At 44.4% G+C, this 16,965-nt stretch overlaps 1 protein-coding gene across 4 annotated transcripts in view; it reads left to right on the plus strand.

Moving 5' to 3' along the window:
- Nucleotides 1-16,965, plus strand: part of EPS8 (epidermal growth factor receptor pathway substrate 8) — a 119,976-nt gene that overhangs the window by 31,239 nt on the left and 71,772 nt on the right. For all 4 annotated transcript variants that reach the window (XM_060245877.1, XM_060245879.1, XM_060245880.1 and 1 more), the window contains exons 4-7: nucleotides 1,366-1,527; nucleotides 2,433-2,582; nucleotides 15,646-15,728; nucleotides 16,758-16,894. In XM_060245877.1, the coding sequence (XP_060101860.1) occupies nucleotides 1,366-1,527; nucleotides 2,433-2,582; nucleotides 15,646-15,728; nucleotides 16,758-16,894 (532 nt within the window). The remainder of the gene's footprint in view (nucleotides 1-1,365; nucleotides 1,528-2,432; nucleotides 2,583-15,645; nucleotides 15,729-16,757; nucleotides 16,895-16,965) is intronic.

Genomic DNA, 16,965 nt, shown 5'->3' on the forward strand with positions numbered 1-16,965 from the left:
TTAACTGTGGTGGAAACCACATGATATGTGTACTATTATGATTATATTCCTGCTTTTTCTAAAAGATTGCCAAGGGTATAGTTAACTGCTTTCCTTCGTGCCATTCTCTTGCTAATAATTGCCTCTCCTCCCCAGCAACTGAAGTACCTATACTTTTTCCTCTTGGCAGGTAAAAATAATGTGGGGGTTGTGATGGCAAAATAGAATAAGAGAAGGCGGCTGAATAGCCTGTCTCCCTTTGTGCTGATTTTCTCCTCTAACTTGTAACAACCTCAGTAACATATTGTTTTAAAAAGTCATAAGGAAAAAATAATCAGGCCATCCTTAGCTGATTCACTCCTTTAGTTTAGGCAGATGGCCATCTATATTTTAAAGAAGGATTGATCATGCCTAGACATTCATTTACTCCATCTCATTATTTATTGACTGCATTCTCAGATGATTTAGCTGCTCTTTATGGCATCTCAGAATAATGGCATCTTTATGGATCATGTATATTTAGTCTCTTTGACAACATAATTCCTGGCTGAGAAGCGGCTAAGAGTTAAATACAGACAACAAATGCATTCAGAAGTACTGGGTGTTTTCGTTTGTTTGTTACTAAGCCACCTCAAAGACATCTTTAAGAAGTGATTTTTTTTTTAAAAGCACCCTTTTATTTATTTGCTTGTTTCATTCGATTTTTATCCCACCCTTTCTATAGAACAGAGCCCCGTGGCACAGAGTGGTAAAGCTGCAGTGCTGCAGTCGGAGTCCTCTGCTCACGACCTGAGTTCGATCCCAGCGGAAGCTGGTTCAGGTAGCCAGCTCCAGGTCGACTCAGCCTTCCATCCTTCCGAGGATGGTAAAATGAGTACCCAGCTTGCTGGGGGGAAAGTGTAGATGACTGGGGAAGGCAATGGCAAACTACCCCGTAAAAAGTCTGCCGTGAAAACATTGTGAAAGCAACATCACCCCAGAGTTGAAAACGACTGGTGCTTGCATAGGAGACTACCTTTACCTTTTTTCCTGTAGAACAGGCTCAGGTTGGGTTACATCATAAAAACAATCAACAGTTAAAAACCAATTTGAAATATATAAAATCTAAATTACAGAGTAACAGTAGAAACTAAAATTGCAAATTCTGTGTCACAGACATGGCCTATTGTCCAGGTCCAGCAGGTCCCATAGCACAGGGATGGAATGAAGGGGGGAGTCCGGTAACAAGTGACGTCCACCGTCTCAGATGAAAGCCTGGCGAAAGAGCTCTGTTTTACAGGCCCTGCGGAATTGAAGCAGAGCCCTCACAAATGCTCTCAGCTCTTCCTTTTAAAAAGATGTGTCTTTAATCTGGTCTTGTTTGCCGCAAACCGCCTTGTCTTCCAGCACCTGACCACTTTTGTTTTGGATCGGAAAGAGGCCATGATCACGGTAGATGACGGGGTAAGGAAACTGAAACTCCTCGACGCCAAAGGCAAGGTGTGGACACAAGATATGATTCTCCAAGTGGATGATAAAGCCGTCAGTCTGGTGGATCTAGAATCCAAGGTACAAAGGCCCTTCGTACTGCTGCCTTATTTTCCAAAGGGAGAAGAGAAAAGTCATAATGGAATTTAAATAAAAAATGCCAAAAGTTTCGTTTAAATGCCAGGGTTTCACATATTCGAGAACTGATTTGTTTTTATTTCTCATTTGAGCTGAAGGTAGATTACACAGAATGCATCAATACAGGGATGGTGGCTCAGTGGTAGAGCATCTGCTTGGTAAGCAGAAGGTCCTAGGTTCAATTCCTGGCATCTCCAACTAAAAAGGGTCGAGACAAATAGGCATGAAAAATCTCAGTTTGAGACCCTGGAGAGCCGCTGCCAGTCTGAGTAGACAATACTGCCATTAATGGACTGAGAGTCTGAGACAGTATAAGGCAGCTTCATATGTTCACTGAACACATATATTTTCGGTCAACAGAATGGAACATTCAGTAAACAATGCAATGGGATTAGGGTTGTAGAACCAACCAGATGTCTAGAAACAGGTCTGAAGCAAAACATACGTATTAACATGACATTAAAGGACACAAAAGTCCGTAGTAGGATTCTAGTTTCAGATAGTATAGGCTGATAAAATAATTTTTCTAAGTGACTTCCTGAATCATTTAGTGCAGTGCAAATCTGTTGCCTCCATAGGAAAGCCTTCTTGCATAATTCAATTTTGCATAGTTTGGGGAAAGCCATGAGAGTGCAGAGTCTCGTGACCTTCCCAGGGAGGCCGTTCCACAGGGCGGGGGCCACAACCGAGAAGGCACGTGTACAGACAGTTGTTTTTTTGACTCCGTATAATCCCCACTGAGCTTCTGCAGCATCAATGCGTTGAGGCTTTGATGCAGTGACGTTAACTAGTAATTGATGGATTTCCTCTCCCCCCCCCTTCCCCGTCCCTCCCAAATCTCTCTACAGAACGAACTGGAGAATTTCCCCCTGAGCACCATTCAACACTGCCAGGCTGTGATGAACTCCTGCAGCTACGATTCCATCCTTGCCTTAGTTTGCAAAGAGCCAGCCCAGAGCAAAGCTGATCTTCATCTTTTCCAATGTGATGAGGTTAAGGTAAGGCAAAGGCACTAAAGCTTCTACTTTTTGCCTATTAAATAAAATTTCCTCCATCATTCATGAAAGAGAGACTGGTGCTTTTGATTACAACTCCGAACCCCTTTGGTTTCCTTTCCTCACTTACATCTCTGATCTGCCTAACACCCCTTGGCCGTCCTCTATGGCGAAATCAATTCTTCTTATCTGATTCACCTTCTCCTCTTCCTCCTCTTCCCTTCTTGTTCTTCTCAATCTTTTCAGTTGTTTTTTTTTGTATGCACCACTACTTGTGACCATATTCTATCATTACTCTTCTTAGGGGTTCTGTTTTCTTATTTGGGCTTTTTTTTCACATGTGTGTCTTACTGGATATATTGGTTCCTAATACCTATTTTAACGTGCTATGCAAAATACTTTTTAAAAGCTATTTTGTATTATTTTTCTCCAGTGTATTGTTTCCATATGTAGTTTTGTTATCTTTTTTGGGGAAAAAATTCCAATAAAGTTATGCTATTCTGGTGGCGGAGGGCAGGGGGGGAGGTAAGGCAAAGGCAGAAACTCCGATGCTTGGGACTTCACATTCTGGGTTTGTTTTTTGTTTTATATAAGAAGATAAAAAATTGCTGGGTGCACCCGAGTTCCGTGCAGTCTAATGTGTTGGTTTACGCTCGGTTGCCTCTGGAAGCTTAGCTTGGAGGGGAATACCTGCCATCTTTCTAATACTAGCAGTCAAGACCAGGCAGGTGGAAAAGAGTCAGGCGACTTCTCCAAGAATGCATAACACAATGTATTTGGTTACTCTCCTTTTACCTTTAATGCCCTCTTGCTGTTCATAGTGAGTGCTTTTTGGCTGATCTGATTTCTGTGTCTTACCTGTTGTTGTTTTTTTCCTTATCACCTGCCTCAGTGTTATAGACGGGGTAGAATTCTAGCAGGAGCTCCCTTGCATATTAGGCCACACCCCCTGACGTAGCCAATCCTCCAAGAGCTTGCAAAGCTCTTTTTTTGTAAGCTGTTGGAGGATTGGCTACGTCAGGGTGGTGTGGCCTAATATGCAAAGGAGCTCCTGTTAAAATTCTACCCCTGGCTACAGATAGTTTTCTGCTATGTTTGATACTGATGGCAGTAGAAGGGCTTGTAGGAATTATTGTTTTCCAACCAGGAGCCTTATATAAAGTTGTCAGATCTCACCTGGCCAAAGGTGAAGGATGGAGGGGTGGGGTTTCCAGAATCAGACTGGGGAACTCCTGGAGGTTTCGGGATGAAGCTTGCGGAGGACAGGGGCTTCATTGGGTACTATGCCACACTGTTCACTCTCCAAACCATCCCTTTTCTCCAAGGGAAACTGATCTCTGTAGTATGGAGATGAGCTGTAATTCCAGGGGATCCCCCAGGTCCCACTTGGAGGCTGGCATCTCTAATTACATCTCTGTCCCACCTGGTCTTAAAACTGCACCCACCTAGGGGTTCCTATTTCCAACAGAAGGCAATAATGCTTCAAAGCAGAAGTCCTCTTGTTTCTCGTTATTTTTCAACCAGTTCATCAAATAAACCACTTACTTGTTCTCCACGTTTCACAGTTAAGTAGTGACACAGAACAGCCCCGTGTTGCAGAGTGGTAGCGCCGCAATACTGCAATCCAAACTCTCTGCTCACGACCTGAATTCGAAGCTGGGTTTTCAGGTAGCCGGCTCGAGGTTCACTCAGCCTTCCATCCTTCCGAGGTCGGTCAAATGAGGACCCAGCTTGCTGGGGACTGAAGCGTAGATGACTGGGGAAGGCAATGGCAAACCACCCTGTAAAAAAGTCTGCTGTAGAAATGTCGAGATGCGATGTCACCCCAGTCGGAAGCAACTGGTGCTTGTACAGGGGACTACCTTTACCTTTCGTGACGTAACTGGTAGCGATGCAACCGAATGGGGAAGGCATTGTTTTATCACTTATCAGAAGGAATACATTGACTGTCTTTTGTGTCATCAGTAAATCATATGATGCAGTTTTAACCCAGGCTGATGAATAATTGCCAATTTTGAAATCAGAACTGTAAATAAAAGATGTGACTAGTGAGAGAGCATTTCTTCTTTCCCTTCTGTACTTGCGTTATGGCAATAATGAGGGGATGTATAATCCCATCATGCATTGCTGCAGAAGTAGATCCTTGAATTAGCATCCATAAACGAATGGGTCTAAAGGCTAATTCATTTAGATATTTTCAGCTTTATTTGGATGTGGGAAAATTGCTTCAGACTGGGCGTTTTCAAGGGATCCTGAAGAAACAGAAACCGATTTCCCACTAGCTTTATGCAGCTCTCACTATCCTCTTCTCAGCAGGTCTTCCATCGGATTTCACACTATCTGCCCTGGGGGCTGCAACTCGCTCCACCTCTTTCGCGCAGCAAACAAGAGCCTCTAAAAACCAGTTTCTGTTTGCCGCACGAAAAAGTTGCAGCCACGGGGCAGATAGTGTGAAATCCGACGGAAGCCCCACTGAGAAGAGGAGCGTGAGAGCGGCATAAGGCTAGTGGGAAATCAGTCACAGTTTTGTATTACAAAATCTGAGATCACGGAGACAAACGCTGCTCCCAAGACCACTGTCTTCTGATACAGTTCTGGTTATCTTAGAAGCTAGTCTTCCTCTTCTGTGTCAGCTTGCTTGGGAATTCTCTTTCCAAAAAGACCATCAGGCTCAGTTGTTCCCAAATATTAAGCGAGCAGAGCAGGTTATGTTCCAGGGATTGTTCTGTAATGTCATAGTTCTGTAATGTTGAGTTATAATGCATATTTGTCGTTTTGTAGCTGTAGAAAAGATCAAGAGTCCAATAGCATGCCCTGACCTTGATAGCCCAGGCAAGCCTGATCTTGTCAGATCCCAGAAGAAGACGACTGCAGATTTATACCCTGCCCTTCTCTCTGAATCAGAGACTCAGAGCGGCTTACAATCTCCTATATCTTCTCCCCCCACAACAGACACCCTGTGAGGTAGGTGGGGCTGAGAGGGCTCTCCCAGAAGCTGCCCTTTCAAGGACAACTCCTACAACTCCCACGAGAGCTATGGCTGACCCAAGGCCATTCCAGCAGGTGCAAGTGGAGGAGTGGGGAATCAAACCCGGTTCTCCCAGATAAGAGTCCGCACACTTCACCACTACACCAAACTGGCAGGGTCAGCTCTGGCAAGTACTTGAATGGGAGACCTCCTTGGAATACCAGCAGTTGGGAGGTGGGGGCAGGCTTCATTCAGCCATCTCTCTGAATATCCTTCGTGCCCCCAGTAGAGATCAGTTGCCAGAGGTCACCATGACTTCCAAGTGCGCGCGCGCACTCATGCACACAATATAAGAATACAAAAAAAAAAAAAAAGGCCAGTAGCACCTTAAAGACTAACAAAAGTTGTGACAGGGTATGAGCTTTTGTGAGTCACTGCTCATTTCTCTTGCTCTTTTCCACTGCTACAGACAGACTAACATGGCAACCCATCTTGATATGCCATTTTGTGACATTTACTGCAAGCTAGGTGAGTTCTTCATCCCAAGGGCAGGGATTTCCTTGTCTCCCGTACAGTCATTTCAGGAAAACCTGCTTGGTCACCAGCAGTAGAACTGGACCCTGTGCCACTGGGGTATTCTGTAGATCTGCAGCCCATGAAGCACAATTCTCTGGGGCCGCTTTAAGTGTTACTAAGGAGCGCTTAACGTGAGCCCTGCAGTCCAAGCTCTGTTCACGGCCTGAGTTCGATCCCGGCGGAAGCTGGTTTCAGGTAGCCAAACAAAACGATAAAGCAACTGTGTAGCCAAAACAAATCACTCAGTATCTTAAACAAGTTTACTTGAAAAACTTTCTATACAAAAGTGTCCTATGCGGTTCAAAGTGCCAAAAGGCACCACATAAATAGTCTTGAAGTCCAAAAACTTGTAAAAAACCACTAAGGGGTGGTCAAACCGAGGCTGTTTCAAACATGAACAGAACGGTGGAAATGTGTTCAGAGGATGCCTGTGATAGGGCGTACCGCAGCACTCCTTCTCCTTCCTCTCCTCCTTCCGAAGCATGAAGATAAATGTGAAGAAGCTCTCAACGCGTTCATCGACTTGGCTTGCTGTGTGTTTCGAACAACCGACTGAAGGCAGTTCCAGCTTTTTCAAGAGCAAATCAATGAAAACATCCTTCTCTGTACTGCATTTAGGAAAACATTTCTACAGTGGCCCACGCTCAAGGCAAACGCTCAAAAGTCTTTTTTACAAGTTTTTGGACTTCCAAGACTATTTACGTGGTGCCTTTTGGCACTTTGAACTGCATAGGACACTTTTGTATAGAAAGTTTTTCAAGTAAACTTGTTTAAGATACTGAGTGATTTGTTTTGGCTACACAGTTGCTTTATCGTTTTGTTTGGAATCTTCTACTGTGTTCTGCTTTATTTGGGTTTCAGGTAGCCAGCTCAAGATTGACTCAGCCTTCCATCCTTCTGAGGTTTGTAAAATGAGTACCCAGTAGGGTAGCCAAGTATCTTTTAGCCCCGGCGGGGACTTGTACCGTAGAGTTTTCCCTCCCAGATCCTAGAGCATCTGGGGAAACCATAGAGTTTTCCTGGAATCGTCTAGAGCAGTCACCACGCAACGTCGCCAGCGCGATGACATCACTTCCGGGTGACATCATCACACCAGCGATGTTGGGGGAGGTCCCCCCTGCCGGCCCAATGTGGGCTGGTGGGTTGGGAACCTCCCAGGCAGCGGAACCCCTGCCTGGACTGGGGGCTTGGCAGCCTAGTACCCAGTTTGCTGGGGGTAAAGTGTAGATGACTGGGGAAGGCAATGGCAAACCACCCCGTAAAAAGTCTGCCAAGAAAATGTCCTGATGTGACATCACCGCATGGATCGGTAATAACTCGGTGCTTGCACAGGACTACCTTTGCCTTTAAGGAGCGCTTACAGAGGGAATCCATCATGCAAGTCACACCGTTTTATACTTACGAGGTAATATGCAAAAGGGAACTTGTAAATCTCCCTCCAAGGTTGATAACATTCATTCCCAGTGCATGAACGACTTACAGTTCTCCTCATAGATGCAAGCTGTGCTTTGCGTTACTGAGTTTCACCTCGTATTCACCTCCTCTTACAATCTCTCTGAAGAAAAGCCCAAGATCATCCAAGGGAATCTCATTGCCAAGGGGGCGGGCTGAAATCATCTTCCTGTCCTAGTCCAGTGCTCTAACCCACTACGAAGCACCGGCCCTCTCATTCATTTTGCTAATCTGCAGAGATGCTCTTGACTCATGCAAATCCAGGAAGAAAACATTTGCCACTGATCAATGGCGTTTTTGGTAAATGCCAACCCTGGCTCCCGAATTCTTGGTGGTTTCAGTAATCAATCAAATATCGGTTTGATAAATTACTGACTGTAATCCAACCTGGTTGTTTGAAAGCTTGGGGAATCATAAAGCAGTTGAGCACCCAGGGGTCACAGCAGTCGTCTCCCCCCCCCCACTTTAAATTTACGCTTAAAGCCGATGAGGCCATTGCAACAAACAGTGTTCCCTCTCCTAGCTTCCCCTTAGAACTAGTTCACACTTTGCTGTAACACAGCTGTTCCATTTGCTGCGTGTTCACACGCTTTTTCACGTCTGTGAATGAGGCTCAGCATGACGGGAAGGCACACATCTATAAATACTGAACGGATATAGGGCAGGGAGCCGCACCTCGTCATATTTTGTCTGGTGCGCATCTGTCATCTGTCACTGTCTGCCTAAGAGATGTGTTTCCCCTTTGTATTCCCACGCGTTTGCTATGAAAAAAGCCTTACCAGTTGTACATCCCGCAAGAATAAACTGTGAATTGACCCTTCCCACTTGAAAAGCTGGAGCTACACCCACACGTAGTTCATTTCCTGTGAGCTATAAGATGTCTGGCAAATGAAATTACGCAGCTGGGGCACTGTCCCCCAGATCCGTGGTGCTGGGCTACCCTGTCGCATGGAATCAATTTGAGGGTCATAAAATGTGACATCCTCCTTTTCCCCTGAATAAGATGCTCCTCACGAAGGGAGAAAGAGCTGGAATTGCTACTGTTTGGTTCTTAATTAAATTAAACCCATTTTCGTTATATTTTAATGTATTCTTTTTTTTTTCTAATGGCAAACTAGAATGATGTTTATGATGCATAGAATGATGTTTGTAATGCATGTTACACAGGAACGTAACTAGGAAAAACATGTCCTTTGTTTATCCCAGACTTGTAGCAATAGAGCAATTAACAGGCAACTTTTATTCCCTCTTATTGGTTTCCCACACAAATGCTATCCAGACCAAATGGTCTTTCAATTTGTTAATTATGTTATTTTGCCATTGGATTCTAACTTTGTATTGCTTTGCATTCTTAACCACTGCCCACCAGCTATAAGTAGCTCTGCTCACTGTACTCCATTCCATTGAAGATATTGGATTGAATTTATATCCCACCCTACACTTTGAATCTCAGAGCGGTCACAATCTCCTTTACTGCCCCCCCACAACAGATACCCTATAAGGTAGGTGGGGCTGAGAGAGCTCTTACTGCAGCTGCCCTTTCAAGGACAACTCCTATGAGAGCTATAGCTGACCCAAGGCCATTCCAGCAGCTGCAAGTGGAGGAGTGGAGAATCAAACCCGGTTCTTCCAGAAAAGAGTCCATACACTTAACCACTACACCAAACTGGCTCTCTTGTCTGAAGAAGTATGCATGCATGCGAAAGCTTACATTTTAAATAAAACTTTGTTGGTCTTAAAGGCGCTACTGGATTTCTACTTTGTTCTATTGCTTTAGACCAACACGGCTGCCCACCTGGTTCTTGATTTGTTTTTCTCATGATTGATGCATAAAATGTAACGTAAAATGAGTGAGAACATTTGATTAATACTGACAGTCCTTGATACATTTTATGGAAGGTCCAAAAGCTCAGGTACACCAGTGAATGTTGACAGAAACCTGAATGTTTTTTTTTTACCGACTTATTGATTATTGTCCCCCAGGTGGGGACAAATATTTATTTCATCATTTGAGAGACTGGTAAACTTTCCCAGACTCAGTTCAAAGGTAATTCCTAGAGTGCCCAGTTTTCCGATTGGGGTTGAGGCTGTTTCTGTTTCCAGGCACTATTTTGAAAAGTAAAATTTAAAAATGGCTGCCGGGCCTATGATGTAATGACACTTCTGGGGGAAAATCAGTGGGAGACTGGAGAGAAGGGATATGGGAGAGTGGTCATTGGCAAAATGATATTCCTAGAGAGGACCTGGCATCACTTCTGGTTTTCTCCCAGAAGTGATGTCAGGTCCTCTCTAGGAATATGGTTTTACCAATGACCACTCTCCCATATCCCTTCTCTCCAGTCTCCTACTGGTTGCCATGTTGGGCCTGGCCAGCCGTTATAATTCCCGAGGGGTAGCTGGATTAAATTTCTGAAGTCAAATAAAGCAGAACTCCAGTAACATCTTGAAGACTAAGAAAAATCATTCCAATTTGAGCTTTTGTGAATCAGAGCTTACTTCTTCACATGCATCTCTTTTGTGTTTTACTCAATTCAAAGGGTGGACTTTCCCCCTCAGACTTCTAAAATTGTTCATGCTAATGTGGCCCTTCTTAATCCCTTTTGGTGTGCTTCAGTAGTGAAGGGGGAGGGAGGTTTCTCAGTCTCCCTCCCTCTTGTTGAACCCGTGGTAGGAATGGAGGGTGGAAAATAGGTCTCCTTCCCTCCCCCCCTCCCGTGTTTTGTGCATGCTGTAGACACCAAGGAAGCAAAGAAATATAGAGTTTGGAGGAGATGGAGTGAAGGGAGAAGCTCTTTTTTAGCTCAGATTAAAATCAAAGAAGTTAAGATTATAACAGGGTTGTTTCAGTAGTGACAACTTGCTTATGAAATACTTTTCTCTTTAAACTCACCTGACACCTACGTTGTTTTCTCTTAGCACAAGGTCAATATGCCTCAAGTTCACCCAGGCTTTTAATTAAGGGACTGATCTTTTTAAACACCAGTTGTATAATGGGCTTTTAGTCTGAAAACTGTTATTCTAAGAAGAAGAAGAAGAAGATGATGATGATGATATTGGATTTATATCCCGCCCTCCACTCTGAATCTCAGAGTCTCAGAGTGGCTCACAATCTCCTCTAACTTCCTCCCCCACAACAGACACCCTGTGAGGTGGGTGGGGCTGAGCGGGCTCTCACAGCAGCTACCCTTTTACAGACAACCTCTGTCAGAGCTATGGCTGACCCAAGGCTCTCACAAGCAGCTGCCCTTTCAAGGACAACTCCTGCGATAGTTATGGCTAACCCAAGGCCATTCCAGCAGCTGCAAGTGGAGGAGTGGGGAATCAAACTCGGTTCTCCCAGATAAGAGTCCGCACACTTAACCACTACACCAAACTGGGCTCTCTTGGTGGTCTAATTTTTTAATGCTGTGGCTGGGTTTTTAAATTATGGCTTTTAATTACTAACTTTTAATGTTTAATGATTTATTTTGTAAGCCACCTCAGGCTGGTTCCCTGGAGAGGCAGGATAAAACATTTCTAACTAACTGATATCCCCTTCATAACTGCAAGGAAGCATTACAACCCCCAAGGCTGACAAACTTTGAGCTTTGTAAGTCTGAGCATTGGCTATGTCACTATTCCACAGCAAATGTTGACTATTTTATTTAGACGGCAGTCAGTTTTTACCAGTACAATGTTAAATTTTTGAGCATTCACGAAATCGTCCGGGATTATATCGGCATCATGTTTTGGGCCATTCACTCTGTTGCGTTAAGCCTTAGCAAATAAATTAATGGAGAGTTCACTTCCTCTTGCAGTTATTACAGCCTTACTATTACATCCTCTTTATATACATCACACAGTCCAGTCTGTTGCAAATAAACAGCAGTTGGCTCTATTCCAGTGCTGGTAATAAGAAAAGTCGGACTGATCAGTATGACTGCCAAAATCTCTTCTGAGAACAGGAGTCGGACTGATCAGTATGACTGCCAAAATCTCTTCTGAGAACAGGAGAAAGGAAGCCAAGAATATGTCAGGGCTACAATACATGAGGAGATCATAATCTGAGTGTCAACTTCCTCATCCTCCTTTCAAGCCATTTCATTAATATGAATGTGTCAGCTTGTATACCTTTAGTTTCATTCTAACACAAAAAAACAGCCTTCTTGGATCAGTTCCGTGGCTCCTTTGGTTCCCCCATATTCCGTTTCCAGCAACGATGAGGCGGGGGCTTTTAAACACTTCCCAACAACTAGAATTACCAACTCTGGGTTGCAAAATACTGGAAGATTTTGGGGGCGGAGCTTGAAGAGGGCAGGGTTTAGGGAGGGGAGGGACTTCAGTGAGGTATAAATTTCATAGTGTCCACTGTCTTCTCCTTCCATTCTGTTGTATGAGGAATGTCCACATGGGCTCATGTATGAACTGGTCTTTTTGACATCAGATCCGTAGGTCACCAAGGAAGACTCGCGGCAGCTCCTTGCAGAAACTCAGTCCCACCGCTGGAAATCTCTTAGTGCGTTTCCTCCTAGGCATGGTTATGAGCTAGCTAACAGAACTTCCTAGTGATGTCACCGGATGGCTTTTGAACTGTGTGTTCCAGAGGCCCCTTCTCCAGGCTTTCTTCAGTGAGATGAACAATAATGGAAGACACATTCTTCTCCTGTATGACAGCTGGCCCACCTCTACTGATCCTTTCTTTGTAAGGTGAAGTTGGTGACCATTGGGCCTCTTATAGAGCACATCCTCAATTCTTGGAAGGTAACCGAGCAGCTCAAGAGGCCTGGCCGGTTCCTTTGAGGATGGAAAAAAGGAAGGATCACAAATCACAGGCTTTGATCAGAGGGAAAATTGTGTATCCTCATAGCTACAGCTTGGAAAGCAATGGGACTGTGGTTCAGAGCATCTGCTTTGCCAGCTGGAGGTCCCAAATTAAATTCCTGGCATCTCTAATTAAAAGGATTGGGTAGCAGATGATGTAAAAGTCTTCTACCTAAGTCCACGGAGAGGCACTGCTACTCTAAGTAGACAAGACAGACTCTGATCAACCAGTGGTCTGACTCAGTTGAAAAAAGGGAGATTTCACCTCCGCTTGGGTTTGCAGACTCCCTGCCCTCTTGTCATATTTTTAAAGGAAAAGATATAAAGGTTTCAAAAGAGGATTGTCTTACCTTTAGACCTTTCATAGGGCCAGGTAGGAGTTTTGCCCAGCAGTGCTTCTAACTGCCCATCAGAGATTTGATTGGCCTGATTGATTTTTAAAAATACTGCTTTGGCAGCAGTCACTTGGTGACTGAAGGGTAAACTATGGCAGCCATTTTGTGGCTGGCTCTGCCTCTTGTGGCAGCCATTTTCTGGCTGCACCCACCACTCCGTTTCAGAATTCCAAAGGTGCCCACAGACTCAAAAAGGCTGGAGACCCCTGCGTTAGATCATACCCCCAAATCTTTCACTGTGTGCAGGTGGTTCCTGAGCAGCGTAACTGATACAAAATTGTTCTCCAAAAAAGGAAAGTCTGACATATACTGATATCAACTGCTAATGAGAGAAGGCCCGAAATCCACAATTCTCAGAATCTTCTTCCACATCCTGCTTTCACTAAGCAGCGTAGAACGATGCTTTTTAAAAGCCTTGAGTAAGAAGTGGCCTTCAGAACATGACTCTTTCTTTTTTGCCTGACTGTGAAAGTCTTGGCTGAGTATGTGATAGTTTTGGCTTCCAGGGAAGTGTGAAGAACACTGACTAACATTGGCAGGTTCTCTTCACCCCTTTTCAGAGCAGCTGTTTTATATTTACTCGGAAGGGGAGCATTTGGTGTGCGCGGAATAACGTTTATTTGCTGAGGGGCCGGTAACCCCTGCCTGAACAGCATTTGATTTCTTGCCATCCCGTGCCCACAAATATTCTCCACTGCTTTTATAACTATCATTTTGAGGTGGCTACCATGTAAGCAGCTTTTGAGCCCTGAGCGATGTGCGTGTTGTATAATAGAGCTCTGTGAGGAAAAGCAGAATTTGGATGGATTGCAACATTTAAATTCTGGCTTAAAATTAATTTTAAAACGGATCCTAACAGCCTTCTTGATTGTCTGAAAAGAGATCCATATATCTCATCCTGGTCAGCAGGTCATATGTCCAAACTTAACCAGTTGGGGATAGCAGTTGACTATTAAGCAGTTGACTTAACCAGTTGGGTATAGCAGTTCTTATATCTGATGAGTCATATATCTTCAGATGTGTTAAACTGACTGTTGGAGTTGGAGGAAATGAAATCTGTGCCCAACAGACCTTTATATCTGCTCCCCAGCATCCTTAGGTCTCAGTGTTTTTTTGTGATAAAATGCCCATTATTTATCAGACTTAACCATTCCAAGTCATCACAGGGCATTCATGTTGGCTAGATTAAACGTATTCCCCTCCAAAGTTTTACAGGGGAGATATTGAGTACCTTTATATGAAAGACTCTATTCCTGTGGTGCGAATATTCCTGACTCAGTATTGCTTGATTGTTCCATATATCATAATCTCCAAAAGAACTATTTTGCGAGCTTTCTTTGTCCCCAGATTTGTCTACTCTGCCACCCTGCCATTATATACTGAATGATACCGAGTGGGAGGTTACTGAGGCTGTGGCAAAATTTTTGGCTGACATTCTTAAATTTAAATCTGACCATGTATGGATGCATATGTAATCTCCATTTCTTTTTGATTTTATCTCCAGCTTTTAAATTTTTTACATTCTGTGTATTCTCATTTGCGCTTGTTATGCCATTAAAGGTTTGTATGGTATGGTAGATATATGAGTGGGTAGTAGCGTGTGGAGTCGTTCTTAGAGTACAGGTAGGTAGGGTTTTTTCCAGCCCAATGCCACATCTGGGTTTCTGCCACTTGTGAAGACTCTGAATTGGGCAGCACTTCTGGAAACCAGGAAGAACCATCGTCCCAACCCAGATCCCTCAAAAGCATATAGATCCAGATGTGGCTCCCCTTCTCTTTAATGCCCTCTGAGCTGTATAAGAAGGGCTTTTTTGTAGCAGGAACTGCTTTGCATTTTAGGCCACACCCCTCTTTTGTAGCCAATCCTCCAAGATCTTCTTACAGGGCCTACTGTAAGCTTTTGGAGGATTGGCTACATAAGAGTGGTGTGGCCTAATAGGCAAAGGAGTTCCTGCTACAAAAAAAGCCCTGTGTATAAGAATATTCAGGATGCATTAGCCCAGTAGCTGAGGCTGCTGTCCATCAGGCTGACAATCCGGACAAACAGTTCAATAGGTTTGACAGTGGTAGAAAAGGCTGTCATATTACAGCCAACATATGCCAACCTGTTACGGGATTTTCAAGGCAACGGATGTTCAGAGTTGGTTTGCCGTTGCTTACTTCTGCGTAACAATCCTGGACTTCCTTAGGGACCTCCATCTAGGCACTAGCCAGGGCCAATTCTGCTTAGCTTCTGAGATCTAATGAGAATAGGTTAGCGTAGGCTATCTAGGTCAGGGCTCAGTAGCTTTAGGGCTGGTGAAAAGTCCTCATGGACCAAAGGTGGCTCTTGGGCCATAATTGACCTACCTTTGCTTGAGGGCCTCAGTCAGCAGCTGATTCCTGAAATGACCCATCTTAAGAAGTGAGTAGATGCCCCACCTTAAGAAGTGAGAGCCAGTCTGGTATAACGGTTAAGAGCGGAGGACTCTAATCTGGAGAACCAGGTTTGATTCCCCACTCTTCCTCAACATGTAGCCTACTGGGTGACCTTGGGTCAGTCACAGTTCCCTTAGGACTCTCTCAGCCCCACCTGCCTCACAAGGTGCCTGTTGTGGGGAGAGGAATGTGATTGTAAGCCACTTTGAGCCTCCTTAGGGTAGAGAAAAGTGGGATATAAAAAACTAACACTTCTTCTGAGTTGTTGATAAAAGCAGCAAGGTTACCTTTCCTTGCTCAGTTGTTGGTTTTATTGGTAGGCAGCTGTGTGCCAATTAAGTTGGTGACCCCTTACTTAGCCAATGAGCTAAATTGTCTTTCCCTGAGCAAGAGTGCCCTAGGTAAGTTCCTGAAGGTGTTTCTGACTTCCTTTGTCTATTTCATTGCTTCTTCTTAGGCTAACTTTATCCATGAAGATATTGAAAGTGCAATCAGCGACTGCAAAGGGGTGAAACCAAAGAGGAGACTCGAAACACTCAGGTAAAACTTGTGTCCACGGACAATGCGTAGAGATCAGGGCCAGCCCTGCCACTGGGCAAACTAGGTGATTGCCTAGGGCGCCAGGCTTCTGGGAGTGTCAAATTGGGCACCCCCATGTAACTTGGTGGTGTTATCAGTGCGGGGGGCGGGGGGGGGAGTGCCAGAAGTTAGCCTTGCCTCTAGGGTGCCAGACAGTCTAGGGCTGGCTCTGGTAGAGATGTTAGAAACCCCCCAAAAGTGCTCTCTTCCACTGGCACCCACAGATTTCTGTTTTGTCCCTCGGTCTCTTTCTGTATGGGCTTCTAGTTCCTTTTAAGTAAATAACATTTGTCAGTTTTTCCAGGTTTCTTCTTTTTCCGCATCTTAATGAAATGTTATCTTTGCTATTCACTGGAGTTTTATGTGTGTGTGTATAAAAAAATAGGAGTCAAGTTGCACCTTTAAGACCAACGAAGTTTTATTTAGAATGTAAGCTTTCGTGTGCTCTAAGCACACTTCATCAAATTCCTCGTCTGATGACAGGTGCTTCGAGCACACGAAAGCTTACATTCTGAATAAAACTTTGTTGGTCTTTAAAGGTGAAACTTGACTCCTACTTTGTTCTACCGCTTCAGACCAACATGGCTGCCCTCTTGGATCTGTGTGTGTGTGTGAGGGGCTGTTCTGTTGTTAAAATTTCTTACAGGAGAACATGCATTATTTCATCTCATTCCTTCTTAACTGTGTATTTTTGTTTGTATTTTGAGATACATGATTGCATGAGGTTCCTAGCGCTGCTGCTTAGAGTTTGAAAATAGATAATATTCTGTTTGCTATAAAAGCTGCTCTTCTGCTAGCATATTTATATTATATTTACGAGGCACCTTGCCACGTGCGTTGAATGCGCTTCCCGCAGAGTGAGAGATGACAGACGCCTGAAGCTTTGGCATGCGAGGCATTTCTTTTCTTCCTTCTTAATAAATCATTAGCGGGAAGGAAAAGGTTATTCTTCCTTTGGTCCAGTCTCGGCTTGTTTTGTCTGCTTCCTAGGATGATTTCCAAAGCTGACAGCGCTATTCCTCCACCCCCCAAAGCGCCGGCTCCCGTTCCCCCAGGTACCGTCACGCAGGTGGACGTCAGAAGCCGGGTGGCAGCCTGGTCCGCTTGGGCAGCTGAACAAGGAGATTGTGAGTGTTTCTGCGACTCTGCGATAGCCTTTCACGTCAAGGAACAATGCCGTGTGTTATGCCTGCCAAGC

Source organism: Heteronotia binoei, chromosome 8 (assembly GCF_032191835.1).
Source record: "Heteronotia binoei isolate CCM8104 ecotype False Entrance Well chromosome 8, APGP_CSIRO_Hbin_v1, whole genome shotgun sequence".
Classification (NCBI taxonomy): Eukaryota; Metazoa; Chordata; class Lepidosauria; order Squamata; family Gekkonidae; genus Heteronotia; species Heteronotia binoei.